General features: G+C 43.9%; 1 protein-coding gene across 6 annotated transcripts in view; it reads right to left on the bottom strand.

The window, feature by feature from the left end:
- Positions 1 to 21,624, bottom strand: part of ZFAND6 (zinc finger AN1-type containing 6) — a 58,488-nt gene extending 36,864 nt beyond the window's left edge. Inside the window, exon 1 of one of the 6 annotated variants that reach the window (XM_081337197.1) lies at positions 21,329 to 21,624. In XM_081337197.1, the coding sequence (XP_081193323.1) occupies positions 21,329 to 21,444 (116 nt within the window). In that variant the 5' untranslated portion in view covers positions 21,445 to 21,624. Of the gene's footprint in view, positions 1 to 1,138; positions 1,223 to 15,302; positions 15,315 to 16,344; positions 16,547 to 16,887; positions 17,212 to 21,328 lie in introns of those variants that run through there. The other 5 variants (XM_081337199.1, XM_081337200.1, XM_081337206.1 and 2 more) reach the window with 5 other exon arrangements.
- Positions 21,625 to 23,344: the final 1,720 nt, after the last annotated feature.

Genomic DNA, 23,344 nt, shown 5'->3' with positions numbered 1-23,344 from the left:
CAAAGCGCCCGAAGGCAGGACAAGTAGCAACGGATGGAAATTAATCAGGGAGAGAAGCAAACTGGGATTAAGGAGAAACTTCCTAACAGTCAGGAAAATTAACCAGTGGAACTCCTTGCCTCCAGAAGTTGTAGGTGCTTCATCGCTGGAGGTTTTTAAGAAGAGACTGGACAGCCACTTGTCTGGAATGGTATACGGTCTCCTGCTTGTGCAAGGGGCTAGACTAGAAGACCTCCAAGGTCCCTTCCAGCTCTAATGGAGATTTAGAATAGAATAGAATAGAATAGAATAGAATAGAATAGAATAGAATAGAATAGAATAGAATAGAATAGAATAGAATAGAATAGAATAGAATAGAATAGAATAGTGAAATGAAGAGTAGAGTAGAGTAGAGTAGAGTAGAGTAGAGTAGAGTAGAGTAGAGTAGAATAGAATAGAATAGAATAGAATAGAATAGAATAGAATAGAATAGAATAGAATAGAATAGAATAGAATAGAATAGAATAGAATAGAATAGAATAGAATAGAAATCGGTCTTGAAACAAGAACTGACCCCAGCCCAGCTGTATTCCCGTCTTTCTTGGGATGCAAGGGCTGTTTACAACCCAAAGCCTTCACTAAATTTTGTTACTCGCATTCTTTCCGCAAAGTGGTCCCCGGGCCAGCTGAAACAACCAAGGAAGACTTTAGAACTTCAACCGCTATGAAAAGGAAGCCCCCCCCTACCCGCCCACCCACCCCGGGAAAAAAAAAAGGAAATCAGATCCCAAGAAGTGAAAAGGTTAAAAAAAAAAAGCGCACACACTGCCAGGCGAGGGTTAGAGCTGCCGTGTCATCCCAAAACAGACCTGTTAAGTTTTGCAGCCCTGCAAAACTATCCTCGCCATCTCCCTGACCCTTTTTTTTTTAAGGAAGTTTCCACCACGAGGGGAAAAAAACCAAGTTTGTTTCTGGGCACCCTGATTTCCTGTTCCCAAAAGATCCCTTTTGTTCTGCTATTAATTTTAACAGCTTGCCAACCTCAGAAAAGGAACAAAGCTTACAGTTAAGCTAGAAGCGCCAACCGCCCTCCACCCTGGCTGCCTTAAAGCCCGAGTGGCACCCGAAAGAAGCAACTGAACAACAAAAACAAGCCTACCAACCAATTCTGCACAATTTTTTTTTCCTGTTTGCTTCACCCCAGATTAACTTCACTGGAAGCTGGAGTCCAGCGCAGCCTATCCTTTGCACCAAGCTCCACCTTTCTGCAAGATGACTGGCCGCAGTGGCAAAACTCCACCCTGTTTGCAAAGCTTATAATCCTAATTGGTAAAGGCTAATATCTATTATTTAAAGAACTTTTTCCTTGCTAGCAAGATAGGTTCAGCAGGTTAAGGCAATGCTGAGCAGGCTGGGTTTCTTAAAGGTACAGTGCAGGCACGCAGGCAACTTTTTCAGCAGGCGGTGGTGGTGGGGGGTGCAAAAACACACAGGGCAGCACCCACCCGCAGAAGAGCAAGGCCGGCCTGGGAAAAACAAGTTAATTACATTTGGGAACTGTCATGGCTCTCAGCAGGGGGATGAGAGCAAGGTGAAGTCACCTGGAAGGAAAAAAAAAACAACCTGTGTGAGATTGAGGTCGAGCCTGTTGTTATTAAGCTGGTTGTGGAGCAAAAACTTTTGCAAGTTGCAAAAAAAAAAAAAGGGGGGGGGAAACACACACCCGGTGGAAGGCAATTGATTTACATGGGCACCTTTGCTCTTGTTTATTTTCAAAGACAAGATCAACCTTCCCACTTGCAAAATGCTCAGGCGCCACCCAGGCTGTTTTCAAGTCGACCCACAAGGGGAAGGGTGCCCTCCCACTAAAAAAAACAACCAGAAAAAAAGAATACAATATTTCAAGTTGTATCTTCCCCAGACAGCGGAGGAAAACAGCACAATCCATCAGGATCTCTCACGTTTATCAGACTGTAAAACAAGCACCACCGCAATGGGGCCCAACGTTTCTGTTGCTAAGTGAGACAGTTGTCAAGGGAGCCTTGCCCCGTTTTACGACCTTCCTTGCCGCAGTTGTTAAGTGAGTCACGGCACTTGTTAAAGCGAGTCACACGGTCGTGAAGGGAATCTGGCTTCCTCATGGACTTTGCCTGTCCGAAGGACGCAAAAGGGGGTCGATCACATGACGCCGGGACACAGCAACCGTCATAAATATGAGTCAGTTGCCAAGCGTCTGAATTTCGACCACGTGACCCTGGGGATGTTGTAATATGAAAACCGGTCGTAAGTCACTTTTTTCAGTACTGTTGTAACTTTGAATGGTTAGTAAACAAACTGCTGTTAAGTCGAGAGCTACCTATAATCTTTAAGAAATACTCAGATTTGTTGGAAAACAGACACTGCAAACAAATTCTGGGAAGAGAAATTGTTTCAAGTTTTTTTTTTATTATTGCTGTTTTTGCGTACAGGTATTCCTGGACTCACAACTGTTCTGTTTAGGGACTGTTCAAAGTTTGGGGACCGTTCAAAGTTACAGTAGCATTGAAAAAAAATGACTTATAACTCTTTTTCACACTCACAACTGTTGCGGCATTCCCAAGATCAAGTGATCAAAATTCTGACTCCTTGCCACAGATTCATATTTATGATGGTTGCAGTGTCCCGGGTACATGTGATCCATAATAATAACAATAACAACAATAACAACAATAATAGTAATGATGATGATGATGATGGAAAGGACCTTGGAGGTCATCTAGTCCAACCCCTTGCTCAGGCAGGAAACCCTTCACCATTTCAGACAAATGGTTATCCAGTCTTTTGTGACCTTCTGACAAGCAAAGTCCATGGGGAAGGCAGAGTCACTTATAACAACCGTGCTGCCAACTTAAGCTCTGGGGCAGGAAAGGTGGCAAAAACAAATGTCTCACTTAGCAACATAAAATTTTGGGCTCAACTGTGGCCGTAAAAACCGAGGAGTACTTGTCCAGAAAATTGGAACGCTGGTCTAGATTCAATGGTGAGTTTATCTTAGGAAAATGCTTTCCCCGGCTGACTTAAGAAGAGTCAGTTAGGTTAAAAATGGGTGTCAAGAAATATAACGAATGAATAAACAAAAGATCACAAAAGAAACACATTTTCCAGCATCCATTCTCGTGCTTTGTCTTACACACAAGGCAGAGGGTTCAGCTTCATGAGAAGCTGAAGTTTGCAGAACTTTAGAAAGTCTTCATCCGAGGAGGGGACTGTCTGGATTCTTGAATCCACTGCAAGCTTGTACTGCAGCATAAAGCTGCAGATTTTTACAAGATAATTGGGATTTTTTTTTCACAGCTGCGAACCTGAATCAGGGAGATCCGAGGTGGAAATTTCAACTGAATCAGAGAGATCACTGGGTGATCTCTATGATCCAGTCTCGCTTCGCAGACTAACTGCCCTTCCAGGGTTGTTGTAAGGAAGAAACAGGTGGGAGAGAAAAAAAAGCGTTCTTATTTAAAGGAATTGTTCTTAAGAAACAAGCATTTGTAAGACAAGCAGCAAATACAAAAAGTTAAAAATTAGTTCACAGCATTTCCAACCCCAGATGTTTTCTACTTTCGGCTACTTTATAATTCTATTAAAAGAATTGTATTCTAATAAAAAGTTACTTCCTGAGACAGGTGTGAAAACAAAACGAACTGCCTTTTAACCCTCAGCACTGTTTCTGGCTTTCATATATTTCAGTAAAATATTTTTTTCTAGAAATGTACAGCAATATCCTAATTGGCTCCACATGCACCCTGCTTTTCTCAAAAGCAATGCCTTATTTGTGCAGCTTTCAGACGTATGGACTTTTGTTAGCACCTTCTGTCTGAAAAGAACTTTCTAAATGTTACTACATCATTGACACATTAAAAAGCAGATCTCCAGCATCAGATAACAAAACAAAACAGCTTCCTTAATGGATATCGATGTCTATTTTTATTACTTAGGACAGACATGTCAAACACAAGGCCCGGGGGCCGGATCCGGCCCGGGAAGTGGTTTCATGCGGCCCGCGAAGTGCGTGGGTGCCACTTCCGGAAGTCTGTTCTAGGCCTCAGAGGCCCAGGCCTGCATCCAATAAGAGAACCGGTTGTTCAGGTATTTGAATCCCACCACTGGACTCGAGACTTATGATGTGTTTGACCCGTCCCTCTGGCTCAGCCTGGTCATCTCCTACAGCAGACATGTCAAACACAAGGGCCCGCGAAGTGGTTTCATGCGGTCCGCGAAGCCATCCTGGAAACAATGAGGGAACGGCCCCCACTGCCTTGGCCCTGGCCCAGAGACCCTCCTTCTGCCAGAGACCCTCAGATCTGTCCCACTCCTGCCCAGGCCCCCATAGGCACCCTTGATGCCAACAGATGTAGAGCTGGCCACGCCCACCCAGTAGGCCATATGCACTCTAGCCACGCCCACCCAGTAGGCCACGCCCACCCTGGCCACGCCCACCCTGCCCCCTGAGGGCAACCGCAATGCTGATGCAGCCCTCAATGAAATTGAGTTTGACACCCCTGACTTAGGACATGATGAAGGGACATGAATCGCATCTAAAGTTTTGGGGAGAAAAAAAATGCCTAAGAAACAAAATTAAGCTTGGGAGTTTACACAGCAACAAATGGGAGAAAAAGACCCCCCAAAATGGGACAATTTGAGTTAGGAAGATCGATTTGACAGCATGGGAAGGCAAACATTTAAATGGACTAAATTTCTTCAACTAAGGTATTTTAACATGCTTTATATATCTCTATGAAGATACAGCATTTATCTGAAAATGATCCAATTTTCCCTGTACGTAATTTACCTTTAACACGATCATTTTAAATTGAGTGAAACTTCAGTAATACAAGCAGATTTTGGGGGGGGGGTTTTTCTATTGGCCTCCATTACCATGGGTTGTCTTAAAATTCAGGGTCGTGTTCTTCAGAAAAGGCCATTATATTTTTATAGGAAAACATGACTGCTCTTTCAGGAAATTCTGCAGTACTGTACACTAAAAATACCCAGAAATCTGACTTTCATTGCACAATTCCAGTAGCCAAAGGTTTCTGACGTTGTAAATTAAGGACAGTTTATTTATTCAAATGTCTCCTTTTGTGCATTTGGCAATCTTGTTCTTGCTGTTCCGGGAACAATAATTTGGGTAGCTCAATCCCTCTTTTGTAGCGAACTCCTTATTTTTCAACTGCATAAAAAATAACTTTAACGGTACAAACTAAAGTAGGAGGGGGAACTGGATCTGGCACAGGTTGGGATCAACTTCTCACCTGTCCTGGTGGGCTGAATAATATCACAGAGCCATGTCCTCTTGCATGCCACACCCTGTTATTATGGCTTTTATTTTCTTTTTCATGCAGGTCACACAAAAGCAGTTAATCTGGCTTTTTTTTCTTCCCCCATTTGGCAAAGGTGTGCCAAATCAGCAACAATGAAGGGATAAAATATGCCTGATAAGGAGCCAATAGGACATCCCCCCCCCCCCAATATGCTGTGATTTGGCAGGGGAGCAAGACTTAAGACAGGCCATCTAGTCTAGTGGGCCAGGCTAGGGCCCCCAGGTGGCAAGTTTTCTCATCTGTCCCAGATTTTAATAAAAGAAGATTATTCTATGTAGAGTCGTAGAATGACTGTTTCGCAAGGGGGGGAAACCCTTTCTTTTTTTTTTTTACTTTGGCACAGCACCTTTTAAAACTTAACTTTTGAACACTTGACTTTCTTTAGCAAAAATAACCTTTTCTAAAACTTTTGAAATCAGCACAATTAATACGGTTGAAAAGGAAGGCAGGAACAACAATTCAGAAAGCTAAATAATGATATTTCCTTAACAATCCTTCGAATATAATTTGTCTGGTCTAAAATTAATATGTTTTTTCCCCCCTTGTTAGCAGAAGACGTAACCTCAGACCCGTTATAGTTCTGGGCTTACAACCATCTGTTTTTCGACTGTTCAAAGTTACAACGGCACTGAAAAAAGTGACATGACTTGGCCTTCACACTTAAAAGACTTAAAACACTTAAGTCTAACTTGACCGTTGCACAGATGAAGAAGTTAGGTTAGTTTCAATAAAGGAGAATATCTGTAACTCAGGTTTGACAGGAAAGGTGCTTGGTGGTCTCTCTGAGCTTGTCTGCTTTCTTGCAGGCATTTCATTACCATACTAGGTATCATCATCAGAGCTAGAAGGGAATAGGCAGGAGTGTCAAACTCCATTTCATTGAGGGCTGCATCAGCATTGCCGTTGCCCTCGGGGGGGCCGGGTGGGTATGGCCAGGGTGGGCATGGCCTACTGTGTGGGCGTGGCTAGAGTGTGTATGGCCTACTGGGTGGGCGTGGCCAGCTCTACATGGTTCGCATCAAGGGTGCCTATGGGGGCCTGGGCAGGAGTGGGACAGATCTGGGGGTCTCTGGCAGAAGGAGGGTCTCTGGGCCAGGGCCAAGGCAGTGGGGGCCGTTCCCTCCCTGTTTCCAGGATGGCTTCGCGGGCCGCATGAAACCACTTCACGGGCCGGATCCGGCCCCCGGGCCTTGTGTTTGACATGTCTGGAATAGGGTTTCAACTGACGATACTACCTAGTTTGGGTAATGAAACATCTGCAAGAAAACAAGCTCGCTCAGAGAGCACCGAGGACCCCTTGTAGGTTAGTTTCTCTGCTATGGAAAAACACCAGACTCTTTGGTACCACAGCTCTAACTTTCTTTTCAAAACAATAACTAAAACTCTCGTCAGTTAACAGAAATCAGCCAGGCAAAGAAATGACTCCGTTTGCTCTTTAACTTCATTAGCTAGTTAATTCTCAGAAGTATGATAAGCAGCAGCAGCAGCTGCCTTCTGCCAAATTGTGACACAGATATCTTTCTTCCCTTCCTCGGCTGCTGTGTTGGGAATCTCTCCTTTGCTTAACTCAGCTGCTCCTTTCCTTGGCTCAAGAATGAAGGTGCCCAAGTGGCTTTGACAGCTGAATGATAAATTAATTAAGGGGCATTTCCCAAACTGACCCCTCTAGTATTGTACAAACTAAGGAAAAGGAGATTTAAGATGGCCATGCCAAAATCTGACCGGTAAATAAGAATACCCTGACATGCTGGCCGGAGTGCAAACTGAACAGTTTTCTAGGCCTACCAAATTTTAAGAGCAATACAACAACTGCTACAACTGCCTACACAGCACCAAAAAGGTAGCTCCTTTTTCTCCACAAATAAACAACCTACAAATTCACAGCTGATAAAAAAAGTACAGCATCAAAACAAAAGGAGGATGCGTCCCTACTGTTCTTAAAGACCACTTTAAGCCAATATAGCTAAAAACAGTTGATGGCAAGCCTCATAGAACATAGAACAACAAGATTGGAGGGGACATTGGAGGTCTTCTAGTCCAACCCCCCTACTCAAGTAGGAGATCCTATACCAGGGGTAGGCAACCTTGGGTCTTTTATGAGCACAGCTGGCTCAGGAATTCTGGGAGTTGAAGTCCACGAGTCATAAAAGACCCAAGGTTTCCTACCCCTGTCCTATACCATTCTGGACAAATGGTTGCCCAATCTCTTCTTAAAAGTCTCCAGTGATGGAGCACCCACAACTTCTGAAGGCAAACTGTTCCACTGATTGTTTTAACGGTCATGAATTTTCTCCTTAGTTCTAGGTTGCTTCTCTCCTTGATTAGTTTCTATCCGTTGCTTTTTGTCCTGCCTTCAGGTGCTTTGGAGAATAGCTTGACTCCCTCTTCTTTGTGGCAGTCCCTGAGATACTGGAATACTATCTTATCAACCCCTAGTCCTTCTTTTCATTAAACTAGACACAATTCTTAATTCTGCCCTCCCCGGCCACAGATGGTCAAAGGAACATCTGAATATTACTTCTTAGGACTCTCACTGAAAAGCCTTTGAAACATTCTTAAAAGTCTGTCTGGAGAGATTTATTTTCAAATCTAGTTCTGCTTTCCAGCCTCACCAACACTTGGGTTATTTTTTTTTAAATGTAGATACCATCCTCCTGAAATTTCCTTGACTTTTGAGTCAGGGTGATGCATTGCCTCCTGCCGTTCTGTTGAAAGACCACAAAACCAATCCTCTACATCCATCAACTCAAAAGAGGCCTTGAGTCATATGCTTTTTCATTGCTCCCATTCTACAGGAAATCCTGGATGATTTTCTATCTACTCTATCCTGAAAAAAATGTCCAGGCAGATACCATGAGATTAATCTCTCACTTCTCTTGTGTAACCACTGTCTGGATCTATATGTTTGGCTTGTCCAATTCTCTGTCTCTATATGTACCATCTGCCTCTGACACTTTTAGCCTTACATATGTTCATTTTCACTAGCTTGTTTCTATCAGACTGCTGTCCACGTGACCATAATAAAGGCTTGATTTGAAGCCAGGGTCAATATTAGATTATTCTCCACCTCAGAGTCAATCTTACTGAAATTGGGGCCGTTGCAAATATTAACTGGTCTTATAGAGCAATCTGAAAACACAAAACATTTTGAATTAGATTCAGTTTACAGCTGCTCCTTATCATTACAGTGATGCAAGGAAAAATATATAGATTAAAATTCTTAAAACACAAGTCATTTTAAATGGCATTCACAAAGTCCTTACAAGTTCCAAGATAGTTTTACAGGCACCACAGCTTAATAAAGAGAGATAGAAATTTTTTGCAATCTCACACAATAAGGCAAGGAAATTTTGTTAACAACGAAGTTAAACAGGTCTCAATGCCACATCAGGGCAGTGTTCTCAGTCCTAGGGTATCATGACATTTCAAAAGAGATATGCTAGCCAATGCCTTCCAAATATAACACTCAACAAACTCAAAACTATTCTAAAGTATCTCTTGATCTGTAAAATATTTATTTGGTTGAAGAGTGTTCTGCTGAAGTGTGACCATTTCAATCAGTTTAAAAAGTTCAAGTTCACTTGCTTAAAACAAACACAAATTTACAAGTTTACAGCCATTTGCCTGAAATGGTATAAGGTTTCCTGCCTGAGCAGGGGGTTGGACTAGATGACCTCCAAGGTCCCTTCCAACATTATTATTATTATTATTATTATTATTATTATTATTATTATTATTATTATTATTATTATTATTATTATTATTATTATTATTATTATGTCAAATGAATTTTCAGCAGTTTCAGTTCAAAAGAATAGTTCATTTATTTAATACACAAGCTGGAAACAGTTATTATCACACTCCCTATTTCAGATCATCATACCGTGAGAGCACAAAGCAGATATGATCAACCAACCAAAAACAAATCGGAATTGTTTTTTTAAACTTTGAAAAAGAAGACATAAACATAATTTGGTGGAAAACAGTTCTCAACTAGTCCCACCCTCCCATTTCCTCTTCCCCAAACTGGTGTCTTACCCAGGAAGAAAAATAAACGGAAGGCAAACATTTACCTGCTTTCTCAAACCAACAGCTGCATTGAATAAAAATCCAGAAATGAAATAACGCACCTCTCTTTTGTTCACTTTGACTTCCAATTTGCTAACTTTCGTCACCGAGAGAGCAATAGAACAAGCAAGATCATTGTGACCCATAAAACAGAATAGAAATAAAACCGTTTCCCCAAGATGCACAAACCCAGCTATCAAATAACAAAGCAGCTTATTAAGCCACTTCAAAATAATAATAAATTAATCTTATTACGTTGTTATTTTGTCAACACAGGGGTAAATCCAGCTGATGGTTTTAATTAAGTAATGGGTCACATACTACTGATGTGGCATCTCAACATGAGATCTTTGAAGTGTTCCTTTTTCATAAACATGCGTTCCTTTGCCAAGCTAAGAGGTGGCAAAAATCCAAGTAAACACCTCTTTAAAAAAACACACAGTAAAGCAATACAAACATCTACAATGCCTCCTGACACAGATGACCTGAGAATAGTATTGAAAGATAGTCCTAACCCCCTCCCCCCCCCAAAAAATACAATAAATATGGATAATGTTTGGACTGCACATTACAGCACACATGTCAAACACAAGGCCCGGGGGCCAGATCCGGCCCGCGAAGTGGTTTCATGTGGCCCGCAAAGCCATCCTGGAAACAGGGAGGGAACGGCCCCCACTGCCTTGGCCCTGGCCCAGAGACCCTCCTTCTGCCAGAGACCCTCAGATCTGTCCCACTCCTGCCCAGGCCCCCATAGGCACCCTTGATGCGAACGATGTAGAGCTGGCCACGCCCACCCAGTAGGCCATACGCACTCTAGCCACGCCCACCCAGTAGGCCATACGCACTTTAGCCACGCCCACCCAGGCCATGCCCACCCGGACCCCTGAGGGCAACCGCAATGCTGATGCGGCCCTCAATGAAATTGAGTTTGACACCCCTGCATTAGAGGGACAGCTTGCTGGATCCATATATTAAAACCACATACTTCATCTGTGGTCAAAACCCAAATATTATATATCAAACACAGTCCTTTATCTGAACAAAAAAAGTACAACTGAGAATAGCATAGGTGGGTTTGACTGGCATAAATTGTAGGCGTAACACAGAAAAATAATTCACATTTTTTTAGTTCTGTCTTTTACTGTACTCTGCTACACCTGATCTTAGTGTAGGTAGTCCTCGGCTTACAACAGCTTGTTTAGTGACCGTTCAAAGTTAACAGCAGCACTGAAAAATGGGACTTCTGACCATTTTTCAAACTTATAACCTTTGCAGCATCACCATGATCTTCTGATCAAAATTTGGATGCTTGGCCACTGACTCATATTTATGACGGTTGCAGTGTCCAGGAATCACGCGATCCCCTTTTGCGACCTTCTGACAAGCAATGGGGAAGCCTGCCTGTATTGTTCTGTATTTTGTATCCTGATATGGCCTAATGGCTAATCAATAATCATTACAATAAATATATTAATTCACTATCTTGTTGGTTGCCGGAGCTCAAGCCCACAATCCTAAACACAATATATTATGCAATAAGATCCACTTGGATCAATAAAATTGGCTTTGGAACAAACAAGCTTAGCATCCAATTGAACCACGGATATTCTTCTCTGGAACACTCACTCATTCACAGTCCTCCATACCAGGATGTGTTTTCCATTTATGCCCCACCCATCAATATTTGGTTTGTAATGTATTTATTTTGCATGCCAAAAACAGTTTCAGACTTTGGGGTATGTCAAGATCTGAAAAAACATCAACAAATGAGACAGCAATCGAATTTCTCAGCAAAGCTGAAAGCAAAGAGATTCTGAGGCATAGTTACCAAAACCAGAACTCATCTTTAAAACATGCACAGACACCCACACCAACATTTGTAAGATTTGATTAGAAATGAGCACAGCCAAGAAAGGGACAAAGCTATAGAGAGATGCATTTTTTTTGCACAGTTTTTGCAATAAGTAAGCAATCCTTGGCACTCCGCAGATTCAGTACAACTGTAAAAGTTGCAATGTCCTAACTTATCACTGGTAAGATTTAATCCACACACACATGAAATGGCAATCAGTCAAGACACAATGTTTTCCTGATACCTTTCATGAAGCAAACTACAGGTAGACCTTGACTTACAACTGTTCATTTAATGACCGATCAAAGTTACAACAGCACTGAAAAATGTGACTGATGACCTTTGCAGGATTCCTCACGATCATGTGATCAAAATTCAGACGCTTGGCCACTGGTTCATATTTATGACCGTCACAGTGTCCCAGGGTCATGTGATCTCCTTTTGCGACCTTCTGATAAGCAAAGTCAATGGGGAAGGCAGATTCACTTAACAACCGGGTTACTAACTTATCAACTGCAGCGATTCACTTAACAACTGTGGCAGTAAAGGTCGTAAAATGGGACAAAACTCACTTAACAAATGTCTCACTTGGGCTCCATGGCGGTCGTAAGTCTAGGACTTCTTGTAATACCCAGCACTGGAGTGTTTTATCAGCTTACACATCTCAGAGTAAGGATACTGTCCAAAACAAGTCCAGGCATAGCTCAAAGGAAACAGGTCTGGCATACTTGTGAATTTTATTTTATTTTATTTATTTTATTTTAATTCCATTTATATCCCGCCCTTCTCCGAAGACTCAGGGCGGCTTACAAGCTTAGCAGTAGCCTTCATTCTATGTATATGCCTGCTTATTAGGGCTTTCACACACACACACCCAAGCGGCATTATTACAAAGTCAGCTTAATTGCCCCCAACAATCTGGGTCCTCATTTTAGAGGGATAGTTGCCAACCACCGGTGCTTCTGTCAACAAAGACATGGGAACAAGCACTGTCTAAAAGTATCTAAGGATTTTTAACAAATCAAATTAGGTTTCCAGGAACAAAAACAACTCCCCGCAAAAAGCAAAAAAACCCTTCAACAAGCCATTTATCATGACTGCAAAAATGGCAGGCATTGTGCTCAATAGCTTAACACAATTAAGCATCCCAATCGCCAAGAGCAGGGGTCTTCAAACTTGGCCCTTTTATGACTTGTGGACCTCAACTCCCAGTATTTCTCAGTCAGTGTAAATTTGTAAATGTATTTATCCTTCGCCGATAAGACACAATTGGTTACTTTGCGCAAGCTATAAATTATACTTCGCCACCCACAATGGCTGGATTCATACAATATGCTAAGCCTAAATCAAACGCATTACGGACTTAGTGCAATGTGTGAATCGACACATTGTCTACTGTTAACACTGGGGCTATAGTCCTGCAGAGAAAACAACTACAACATAGACTTTGCATATTACCTGATGGCCTACAAATGCTTATGCAAATATAAATTAGCATGTTTCTAAGGTACCTCAGAACCTTATCGTTGCAAAAGACTATCACAGTCACCTCCATATCATCCAGAGGCTTGCAACAGCATGTAGTCAAAAATAAACTTCTCAAGATATGATTCGAAAAAATAACATGGAGTCTGCAATCCCAGGTATACATCAAAAGTAACCCCACTGAAATGGGCATAATCAAGTTTAATTGATTATAACACAGGTAATCCTCAACTTACCGCTATTAGTTTAGCGGCTGTTCAAAGTTACAACAGCACTGAAAAAAACTTACAAGCGGTTCTCACACTTACAACACAGGACCCCCCCATGGTCACATGATCAAAATTCGGGCCATGTTTACAACGGCTGCAGGTTCTCGTGGTTGCCATTTTGCACCTTTCCCAGCTGGCTTCGGACAAGCAAAGTCAATAGGGGCCAGCTTTGCTGAAGAAACCCATGCTTCATTTAACCACTGCAGTGATTTGCTTAAAATTGTGGGGTGAAAAAAGATCATAAAATAGGGCGTGATTCACTTAACAACTTGCCTCTTAGCAATGAAAATCCTGGTTCCAATTGTCGCCCTAGGTCAAGGACTACTATACTTGCAATCATAAGCAGGCTAACCAAAGTCCCACATGCTGGAGGAGAAGAGATAGAGAGCAATCAATGTCAGAATCATAACAGTTAGAAAAACCTTCAGTTTGGCCCAGATAATAGTAAGAGCAATTAGATTTATATAATCGCTTCACAGTGCTTTACAGCCCTCTCTAAGCAGTTTACAGAGTCAGCCTATCGCCCCCAACAATCTGGGTCCTCATTTTACCGACCTCGGAAGGATGGAAGGTTGAGTCAACCTTGAGCCAGTCAGGATTGAACTGTTGGCAGTTGGCAGAGTAATGGGAAGGAAGGAAGGAAGGAAGGAAGGAAGGAAGGAAGGAAGGAAGGAAGGAAGGAAGGAAGGAAGGAAGGAAGGAAGGGCAATAGCAATTAGACTTATATACTGCTTCACAGTGCTTTACAACCCTCCCTAAGTGGTTTATAAAGTCAGCCTATTGCCCCCAACAATCTGGGTCCTCATTTTACCGACCTTGGAAGGATGGAAGGCTGAGTCAACCTTGAGCTGGTGAGACTCGAACTGCTGGCTGTGGGCAGCGTTAACCTGCACAGTTAGATGCAGGTAGTCTGTGACTTACAATTGAGCCTGCAATTTTTGCCGATGTGAAGAATTTGTTAAATGTGTTTTGCCCCATTTTACAACCTTTGGTGCCACGGCTGTTAAGTGACTCACTGCGGTTTCTAAGTTAGTAAGATGGTCTTTAAGCGAATCTGGCTTCCGCATTGACTTTACTTGTCAGGTGGTCGCAAAAGGGGATCACGTGACCCTGGGACCCTACATCCGCCATAAATAGGAGTCAGTTGCCAAGCATCCAAATTCTGATCATGTGACCAGGGGGATACGGCAACGGTTGCAAGTATGAAAAAACAGTCTTAAAAGTCACTTTTTTCAGTGCCGTTGTAACTTCAGTCACTAAATGAAGCGTGGTAAGTCAAGGACCAGCAGTGGTGGGCCTTCCTTTCCTTGGACATGTTCAAGAGAAGTCTGGATAGCCCTCATTTCAATTTTGGATTCCTGCAAGGAGCAGGAGGTGGAACTTGCTGAACCTCTTCCAGTTCTAGACTTCTACGAAAGAGGATGAACAGAAACTACGGCAGGGCCTAAAAACGTAGGAATCGCTCGCCCTGCCCAGGAGAGCTGAGATTGCTTGCTGCAAACAACTCTCTCCAGCAGGTGCACAGCTAAGTGCTTCACGGATGTTAGTAACCTGACTGACTCATCCGCTCCCAGGGCAGGGCACCTGAGGACAACAACAACTTATTTAAGGTTCAGTTCACTTCCGTCACCTTGTTTATTAGTTGGGGACCAAGAGTAGCATCCTTTGCCGCTTCCCAGATCAGATCTGAATTATTGCCCTTCAAAAAAAAGTTCTTTGTAACAAGGCACGGGTCCCCAACACCCGGTCCGTGGACCAGTACCGGGCCACGGCATGCCAGCAACCGGTCCGCACAAACAGGCAAAGCCCCATCCGCGGGATGCAAGCATCACACAAAACCACGCACTCTCCAGTCTGCGGAAAAACCCCTCTCCACGGAACCAATCCCTGGTGTCCAAAAGGTTGGGGACCTCTGTTAATAAGGGATGGTCACTTTCATAAGGTTGAAAGGGGAAGCTAAGGATGGCAACCTGCTGTCTCATCGGGCGGCAGGCTGCCATCCTGTGCTTCTCCTTTCAACCTAATGAAAGTGACCATCCCTTATTATAGACATTGGCAACCTGTGACAACCCCAATGCTGTTTGTAGAATCCCTCTGAAAACAATGGAGAAATTAATGAAGAGGGAAGAAACATCCCATCCATTTAGATTCATTATCACTTTGCTCCAGAACACTGGAGGGGGGGGAACCTGGTCCTTACACCCAACCTTACTTTACTGAGGTCCACTTAGGCTTTTGCTGGCTTGTAAGTGAATCTCTCCTGTACCTTTTCTCAATCTGAAGTTTCCTTACAGGTGCGTGATGCTCGTACACCTCTCCAAACACACGTTATTTTTCTGGCTGCGAGAGAGGGGGGGAAAATTGGTTCTAGTTCTCCTTGCCCCTTAGTTGGGCTTCCCTCAGTCCTCAAAGTTCAGAGATGTCTCTTCCTAGCCCTCAAAGAAGCTGGGGAGGGATGGGAAGAGTTCACCTCTTTGCTTGGTTTCCCCCCTTTCATCCTCAACTTTACACCTTTTTCCTCCAGCTTCTTAAAGTAGGCTATTTATCAAAACTGAAATCTGATAACTTCGTCCAGAGAAACCGGAGGCGAAAAGCAACTCATCCCACCGCAGGAGTGAACTTTGCAGTTGGAATTCCTCCCCCTCCCCTCCTTACTTCCCTTCAGACTCAGGTTTTGATCAGGAAAAAAAACAAAAACCCTCGCTTGACCCTTAATGTTTAAAAAGTGACCTTGGCATCAGCTGTCCTTTTTTCTCTCCTCTGATCTCCCTTCCAAGAAGATCTCTCAAAAAACAACAGTACAATCCAAAGCAAACCCTCCCCATATAAACATTTTCCTGATTTGTGACGTGCCACAGGCCCAACTATAACAACAATCTATCCCCCCCTTATCTTTCCTTGCCTGGAATCTGACATCTCTGTAGGCAGTTGATCTCCTCCTTTGCAGAAGTTCCTAAAAAAAAGGTCGAGCACTCAAAAACTTCCTCAAGCCCAAACTTTTGCTATTTCACAAGCTGGATTAACGAACCCAACTGCGCCTGGCTTCACCCAACACCCCTTTCCACCGATCCCAACCGTTGCATTAAAATAGAAGGGAACAGAATAGAACAACAAGAGTTGGAAGGGACCTTGGAGGTCTTCTAGTCCAACCCCCTTGCTCAGGCAGGAAAGCCAGCTGACACCATTCCAGACCGTTTTTCCTTGCTTCTGAATGCAAAAAAAAAACCCCGAAATACACCCAGGCGGGGGTGTGTGTGTCTATCAGCTACAAATAGTTTACTGCACTGTTAGAAAGATTTCTCCCCCCCACCCCCACCCAAATCGTTTCACTCACTCTTGCTTGCGCCGAAAATACCATCTCCAGCCAAGCGGCTCAGCAGGGATTTAGGCGAGATCCTAATAAACGCTGCTTGCTCAGCTCCAGATTTAGTTGCATTTATGGGGTACAAGAGGGAAAGAGGAGCCTGGGGCTTCCCTTCTTAAGTTCCCCCCCCCACAAACTCTTTTCTCCGGAGAGGGCAATGCAGACCCCCCCCCCAAACCTTCCTTACCTCCTGCAAATGAGCGGGGTACAAGAAAGGGGTGGGGGGGGAAGTGAGTTGGGTGTAGGTTTGGGCATGCACGTGGCTGCAAGGGGGGGGGGTGTCCAGGCTCGTGCATGCAAGGGGGAGGGGCGTGCGGGAGGAGGGGCGTGTTGGAAAGGGGAGGGGGCTGTGGAAAGGAGAAAGTGAAAGGAAGTGGGAAACGGAGGTTCCCGAGGCCCTTCTTGCAACCACCGGGGGGGGGGGTGGAGAGAAGAGAAGAGAAGAGCAGAGCAGACAGCAAGCCAGCGAGGGGAAAAAAAAAACCTGGCTCCACGCAGGCGCACTTCGCTCACCTGACGAAGGCGCCGCCGCGGAGGGAGGGAGGGAAGGAGGTAGGAAGGGCTTGGTGGTCTCGCGCCGGAGAAGTCGCCGCCGCCGCCGTTCTTTTCCGCGTCTCCGCTCAGTTCTCCGCCCCCCGCCGCGCAGCTCTTCCTTTTTCCCTTCCTGCCTCCTCAGCCCCGCCCCTCCACAAAACAAAAAGAAAAAAAAGAAAAAGCGACGCGGGCGGGCTCTGATTGGCGGGAGTCGAGCGGGCGGGCGAAAGCGGACACGTTGCCGCCCCGGGAGAAGGCGGCGCCGTCGCCTCCTGGTGTCCCTCCGTTGTTTTTTTTTGCCCTTTCCCCCCCCCCTCTGGGAATTGCAAAAGGGGGGTGGGGGGGGATGCGCGGCGGAGCTTCTGGGAGGAGGGTGGGAAGCATCAGATGGTAAAGGTCCTCCTGCTTGAGCAGGGGGCTGGACTAGACGACCTCCAGGGTCCCTTCCAGCTCGATTCTAGATTCCAGATGCCCATGCCAACGGGCTGAAGGCAAGAGGATGCCCCGGCACGGTCGCGGGGACACTTGCAAGGATGGGAGGAGGGCTGTGCACAACCACCCCGCGAGGTAGGGCAGGGCTGTTGAGGTCCCGCATGGGTTGGGCTGCGACCGACAGCAGCCCCACTGATGTGAAACGATGGGAGTTGTAGTCCTACCCAGTCTGGGGAAAGGCTGAGCGTTGCGGAGGGGGGGGGAGAAGGCAGCTGGGCTGGCACCACTCCCCACCTTTTAGTCAGAGCTGAAGAAGCTTCTTGGGCGAGAAGCGAAAAGTCTTCAAAGAAAAACAAGAAAGTTCAGTTGCCTCGCGTGGGGGAGAAAAAAAGCACCTTTGGGATCGGACCCAATAAGCCACTTCTGGCTGGGAACCGACATTGGAACAGAAAAGAGAATAAACTTGTGAATCTTTGCACCACCTTGCAACCCCAGAAAGTGGCAGAGGCTTTCAAGAAGCGCAAGCAAGCGGCTTCATGCATTGGCTGTTATGCAATTCCAAGTGATATCACGCATCCTTGCTAAATGTCAATGGAGATTCTCAGTCTTCCAGATCGTAGTTGTCCCAAAGATGCTTTTTCTTGAGGTAACTGGACTTCCCTTGTTTTTCTTTGAAGACATTTGGCTTCTCACCCAAGAAGCTGAAGAAGCTAAACTTGGATGAGAAGCCAAACGTCTTCAAAGAACACCAAGAAAGTCCAGCAGCCTCGTGAAAAATGCACCTTTGGGATCTCACATTGTTGTTAAACGTGATGATTTATTGAGTCGCTGACAATGGATAGGAGGGTCTTGAGTCGCTGACAACGGATAGGAGGGTCCCCGTAATGCACAAAGCTACTCATCACCGTTTACACATCACAGATGGCTTGGTTCACACAATACACAGCCAGGCCAAGCAAACAGCTTAATGCATGGGTCCCCAACCTTGGCAACTTTTAAGACCTGTGGACTTCAACTTCCAGAATTTCCCATTCATCCATCCATGGCTGGCTGGGGAATTCTGGGAGTTGAAGTCCACAGGTCTTAAAGTTGCCAAGGTTGGGGACCCCTGGCTTAATGTATTTGCAGGCAGAGTTGGCCAAAGTTACGCCTTGTTTGCCAAGTTGTTTTGAGGAGGCTGCGTTTGTTTACAAAGCAAAACTTCCAAACTCAGCGCGTCTACAGTTAAGGCAACCAAGCACTTCAAAATATCAATGGTGTGTTTTTGCTGCTTATATGACCTCAATGATCAAACATTTAAGCCGCCTTCTCTGCTGATACCACTTGCCAGAGAACTGGCAATCCTTGAGAGGCTTCTCATTAAGCATTCGGATTTGATTCAGTTAATGATGCCTTTTAACTTGCTGGTGAACGAGTCCTTGGATTTGATGAGTCCTACTTCTCAATAGAGCTGTACAGGATTACGGTGTAATCCCTTGCAAATTACTAGTTATGATTGTGGTTTAATAGTTGCCACTCCATTGTAAACAAGGCACTCTTTTTTTTTCCCAATTGGTGTTTTAAGTGTCTCAGCCATTGGGATCTCTTGAAGGAGGGGATCTGGGATCCCTCGCTTTAGACACCGTTCCAGGTGTTCAGCAGCATTTTCCCTACAAGTGTTCCTCGGTTAGTAACCACAATTGAAAACCAGCCATTTGGTCGTTAAGCAAAGCAATGGCTAAGAGAAACCGCAACTGGGCTGATGATCTTGTTTCAGCTTTCCTTTGCTTTGCAGACCTGCAAAGATTGTCCATGCAAAGACTGGTCACAAAGTGAAGAGTCGCTAAACGAGGACTATGTGTATGTAGAAAAAAAAGTGGGTTGGATTGCTCAAGTTTTCCGTGGTTCAGATTTTGAAGGGAACTTCTCAAGCAGAGGGCAGGCCAAACTTACTGACTTTGTGTAATGAATTTTTCCTAAGTTAATGTGAGGCTCAGGTCTTGCGTGACTGCTGACTTTTGTAGAAGTCATCAAACATAAACAGTGCAGAAGAGACAGGATTCCTAGAGCATCGCTTTCAAAATTGCCCCATCTATGCAATTTTATCAGCCTGATCTTTCTCTCTCCCTCTGTGCATACATTAGTAATAGTTGCTGCATAGGATTTTCACGTGGTTTCAGAAGCTAGTTCACCTGCCTGCATTAACAAGAAGCAAACAGAGGCTTGCCTTTTAAAAGGAGGTGTATTGTGCATTGCATTTTTTCAAATTTAATTTATTTATTTATCAAGGAGAGAAGCAACCTGGATTTAACGAGAAACTTCCTGACAGTGAGGACAATCAACCAGTGGAACAGCTTACCTCCAGAAATCATGGGTGCTCCATCACTGGAGATTTTTAAGAAGAGACTAGACAGCCACTTGTCTGAGATAGTATAGGTTCTCCTGCTTAAGTGGGGGGCTGGACTAGAAGACCTCCAAGGTCCTTTCCAGATTCTATTCTATTGACTTGGGAGGCCGGTGTGGGGTGTAGTTGGCTCACATGGTGTAGTAAGATGGAGGGTTTGTTGTCACTGCGTGTTGGGGGGTGGGAGCACAAAGGGAGGCTCAGCTAATCTCAATGTACACATAGTTGTACTTTGACAATAAAGGTTCATTTCATTTCTACTCTATTCTATTATTAAATTTATATGCTGCTCATCTCGCTATCAAGCAACTCTTGTATTATATCCTGATTGGTTGGAGGTTTTTTTTTTCTAACTTAAGTATGCTTTAACTTTTTTTTTAACGTTACAGTATTTTCACCACACCAAAATCAGGCCACACAAGATCAAGGATGAGAAAATGTGTGCTGTTTAACGGGATAAACTTAGTTGGGTTGCTGTCAGAAGACAGAAGACACTTCCTCTTTTGGCAGAATCATCCAAGCCAAGTGCAGTTTTGGAGTTTAAAAAGAGAGAGAGAGCGAGAGAGCAACAGCTTTTTAAGTCACCTTAGTAAATATCTCCAGGGCTTTTTTTCTCATAGAACGCTCAGAACGGAGTTCCGGCACCTTTTTTGGATGGAACCTTGTAGGGTAGGCAAGGCGGATTGTATGACATGTGTGAGTTCCGGCACCTTTTTCTTTTACAAAAAAAGCACTGAATATCTCGATCACCTGATCACAAACTTTTGTTTGAATTATGGCAACATGTTTAAATCTGAAACTAAAACTATAAATTAACACCTGCAAATGCTAATATTTTTTTTGCTACTTGCCATATATAACCAATAGCTTATAGAGGAAACCCATAGCTTCACCATTTTCTCAAATAATAGGATATTCAGACCAGGATCCAGATATTCAATTACTAAAAATTTAAGCCACCTAAGTTAATAAGCATCTAGATCACCTGGTCACAAACGTTTGTTTGAATCATCGTGATATGTTTTAATCTGAAACTTAATCTATAAATTAACATCTGCAAATACTAATACTTTTTGCCATTTGCCACACTTAATCAATAGGTTATAGGGGAAAGTCACAACTTTGCCATTTTCTCAAATTCTAGGATATACAGGTTACAGAATCGTTCAGGTAGGGCTTGATTTAAGCATGATTTCTTAAACAAACCATCATTGGCTAAGTTCACACAACATGTTAAACCTTTATCTCTGAAGGGGTCTTTGGTGTTCTCTGAGCTTGCTTGTTTTCTCACAGACGTTTCATTACCCAAACTAGGTAACTAACAGTGATGATGTTACCTAGTTTGGGTAAGGAAACGTCTACGAGAAAACAAGCAAGCTCAAGGAACATCAAGGACCCCTCATATCAACCCTGGGGGCTACAAATATTCTCCCTCATTAAACATTTAACTCTGTTTCACGAGCCATAACCACCGAGTTCACACAACGTACCAAGGCCCCAAGCTAGCAGTCCACCACCAGAGCTTAACCCGTGTGTGAAGCCTTCCTTTCTACAAAGAGAACTGCTGATCTCTGTATGAAAAAAAAACAAACACAAAAAACTCACCTTTCTGACATCAACCATTCACAAGACATGGCAGGCAGGACTTTGTCGATAAACATACAGGGAACATAGAGGAGAGGACTTAGATGGATGGAGATGGCGCTGTTGATCCTTAACATCACACTTGCCGAAATGTGGAAGAAACAAGCAAACAAAAATAAAATAAAATGACAGCCTAAGATCAAACGGTACAACTGACGGCAGAAAGTGTTTGTCAGGCATCTGAGGACATCAAACCTTTAGAACGCCCCCTCTTATAACCTCGCCCCTTCTCCCTCTTCATCTTTCTACCCTCGGGACAGCTTTGCGTCCTCTGCCTTCTTGCTGCTGCCTTGTGAACAAATGTCCTTTTAAGCAGCAAGGCGGTGATGTCAGCAAGAGCTTTATGACTTCAATGGGTGGTCATCCTCTTTATCCTCCTCCTCCTCCTCTCTTAACAAAAGCAGAGGGGAATGCCTTTTCCCCGAGAAACCCTTTTCAGATATTTGCAAGGGTAGAGGTCTATGGATCCTACAGGAAAGTATATATGTTGCTCGGGGTTGATCCTTAACACCACAGAGTTGGCTTCTTGGTGTTTCTTGAGCTGGGACTGGTTTTCTGCAGGGGTTTGGTCGCCAGGCTGTGTAACCACAGGGCACGCACTGGCTATGAACAGCCAGCAAACCGCATTCCCCTGTGCACTGATATTATTATATAGCAGCAATGGCGAAACTTTTACAGACCGAGTGCCCAAACTGCAACTCAAAACCCTCTTATGTATCATCAGGTGCGTGGGTGTGGTCCATTGGGTGGGTGTGACCCATTGGGTGGGCGTGGCTGCAGTGGTAACGGCAGACCGGGTGGGACTAAAAAGTTCAATCAATCAATTCCAGCCTTGCGAGATTTCCCCCCCCCCCCCGTGAGAAGTTGAAATTGATTGATTGAACCTTTTTTTAAAGCAAAAAGGTTTTATTAAACCCAGCTGAAGGCCTAGGACTGGGGCGACGGTGCGCATGCCCACAGAGAGGGCTCTGCGTGCCACCGGTGACACCCGTGCCATAGGTTCGCCTCCACGGTTATATAGCCTGCTTAGGAAATGTCTGCAGGAAAACCGTCCACGTCAGAAAGAACCCAACACAGATCCTAATTACTGCCATCGTAAGGATTCAGGCTGGGTCAAGGATTGTGTTAGGTCAATAAGCACTGACATGTGTCAGTCTCATAGTTCCATTGAGGCACAATGCAGATACTTTGTAGACCTTGTGCATAAAGTTTTGCTCCTGGTAATTGCAACACCTCCTAATTCTATATTTTAGGACTTTATGGCACCTTCCTGCAATTTATTGTCCTTCAGAGCTAAAATTGAATTGAAAAAGTGAACACCGAGATTTATGTGTGGTTATTAGCCAGTCAAATGTAGTACACAGAAATACAACTAAGAATTAAAATTAAAAATAAGCCTAATTACCAAAAGGAGACAGAAAAGGCAACATTAATCTGTTAGGATAGATTAATTCCAGTTGTACAAGTTTCTTCTCTGGGTCCTCAGCTTGAAGTCCGGTTGTTTTTTATTATCATTGTTCATCGCACAGTCAACCAGATGTTCAGACTGGATTTGGCATTTTTGTCCACCTATCAAGTCCTTCCCAAGGATCTGGTCACTTTGTGGTGAGATGGGTAGTAGCAAACAAATTTAATAACCAAATAGGCAGATGTCATTGTTTGATGTTGTTGCAGATATCGTCACAGGATACAAGCTGTTTCAAGTAGAGCTGCCTTTTGCAATTGACCGATGGTGAATTTGTCAATGCTGATGGTGTTCAAGTGGTGGTCCAGTTGATTTGGGATTACACCCAAGGTGCCTATTACTATTGGTGCTACCTTTGCTTTCTTTTGCCATAGTCATTCCATTTCTACTTGCAGGTCTTTATATTTTGTTATCCTCTCCATTTATTATTACATCAGCAGATCTGGCTAGTGTAATCTGAATATTTTTATATTCTGGGTGGGTTCTCTGATAATTCAGATATGACCTTAGTA

Source organism: Vipera berus (assembly GCF_964194415.1).
Source record: "Vipera berus genome assembly, chromosome: 12".
NCBI lineage: Eukaryota > Metazoa > Chordata > Lepidosauria > Squamata > Viperidae > Vipera > Vipera berus.
Note: the sequence above shows the minus strand (reverse complement) of the source record. Positions and strands in the feature narration are given on the sequence as shown.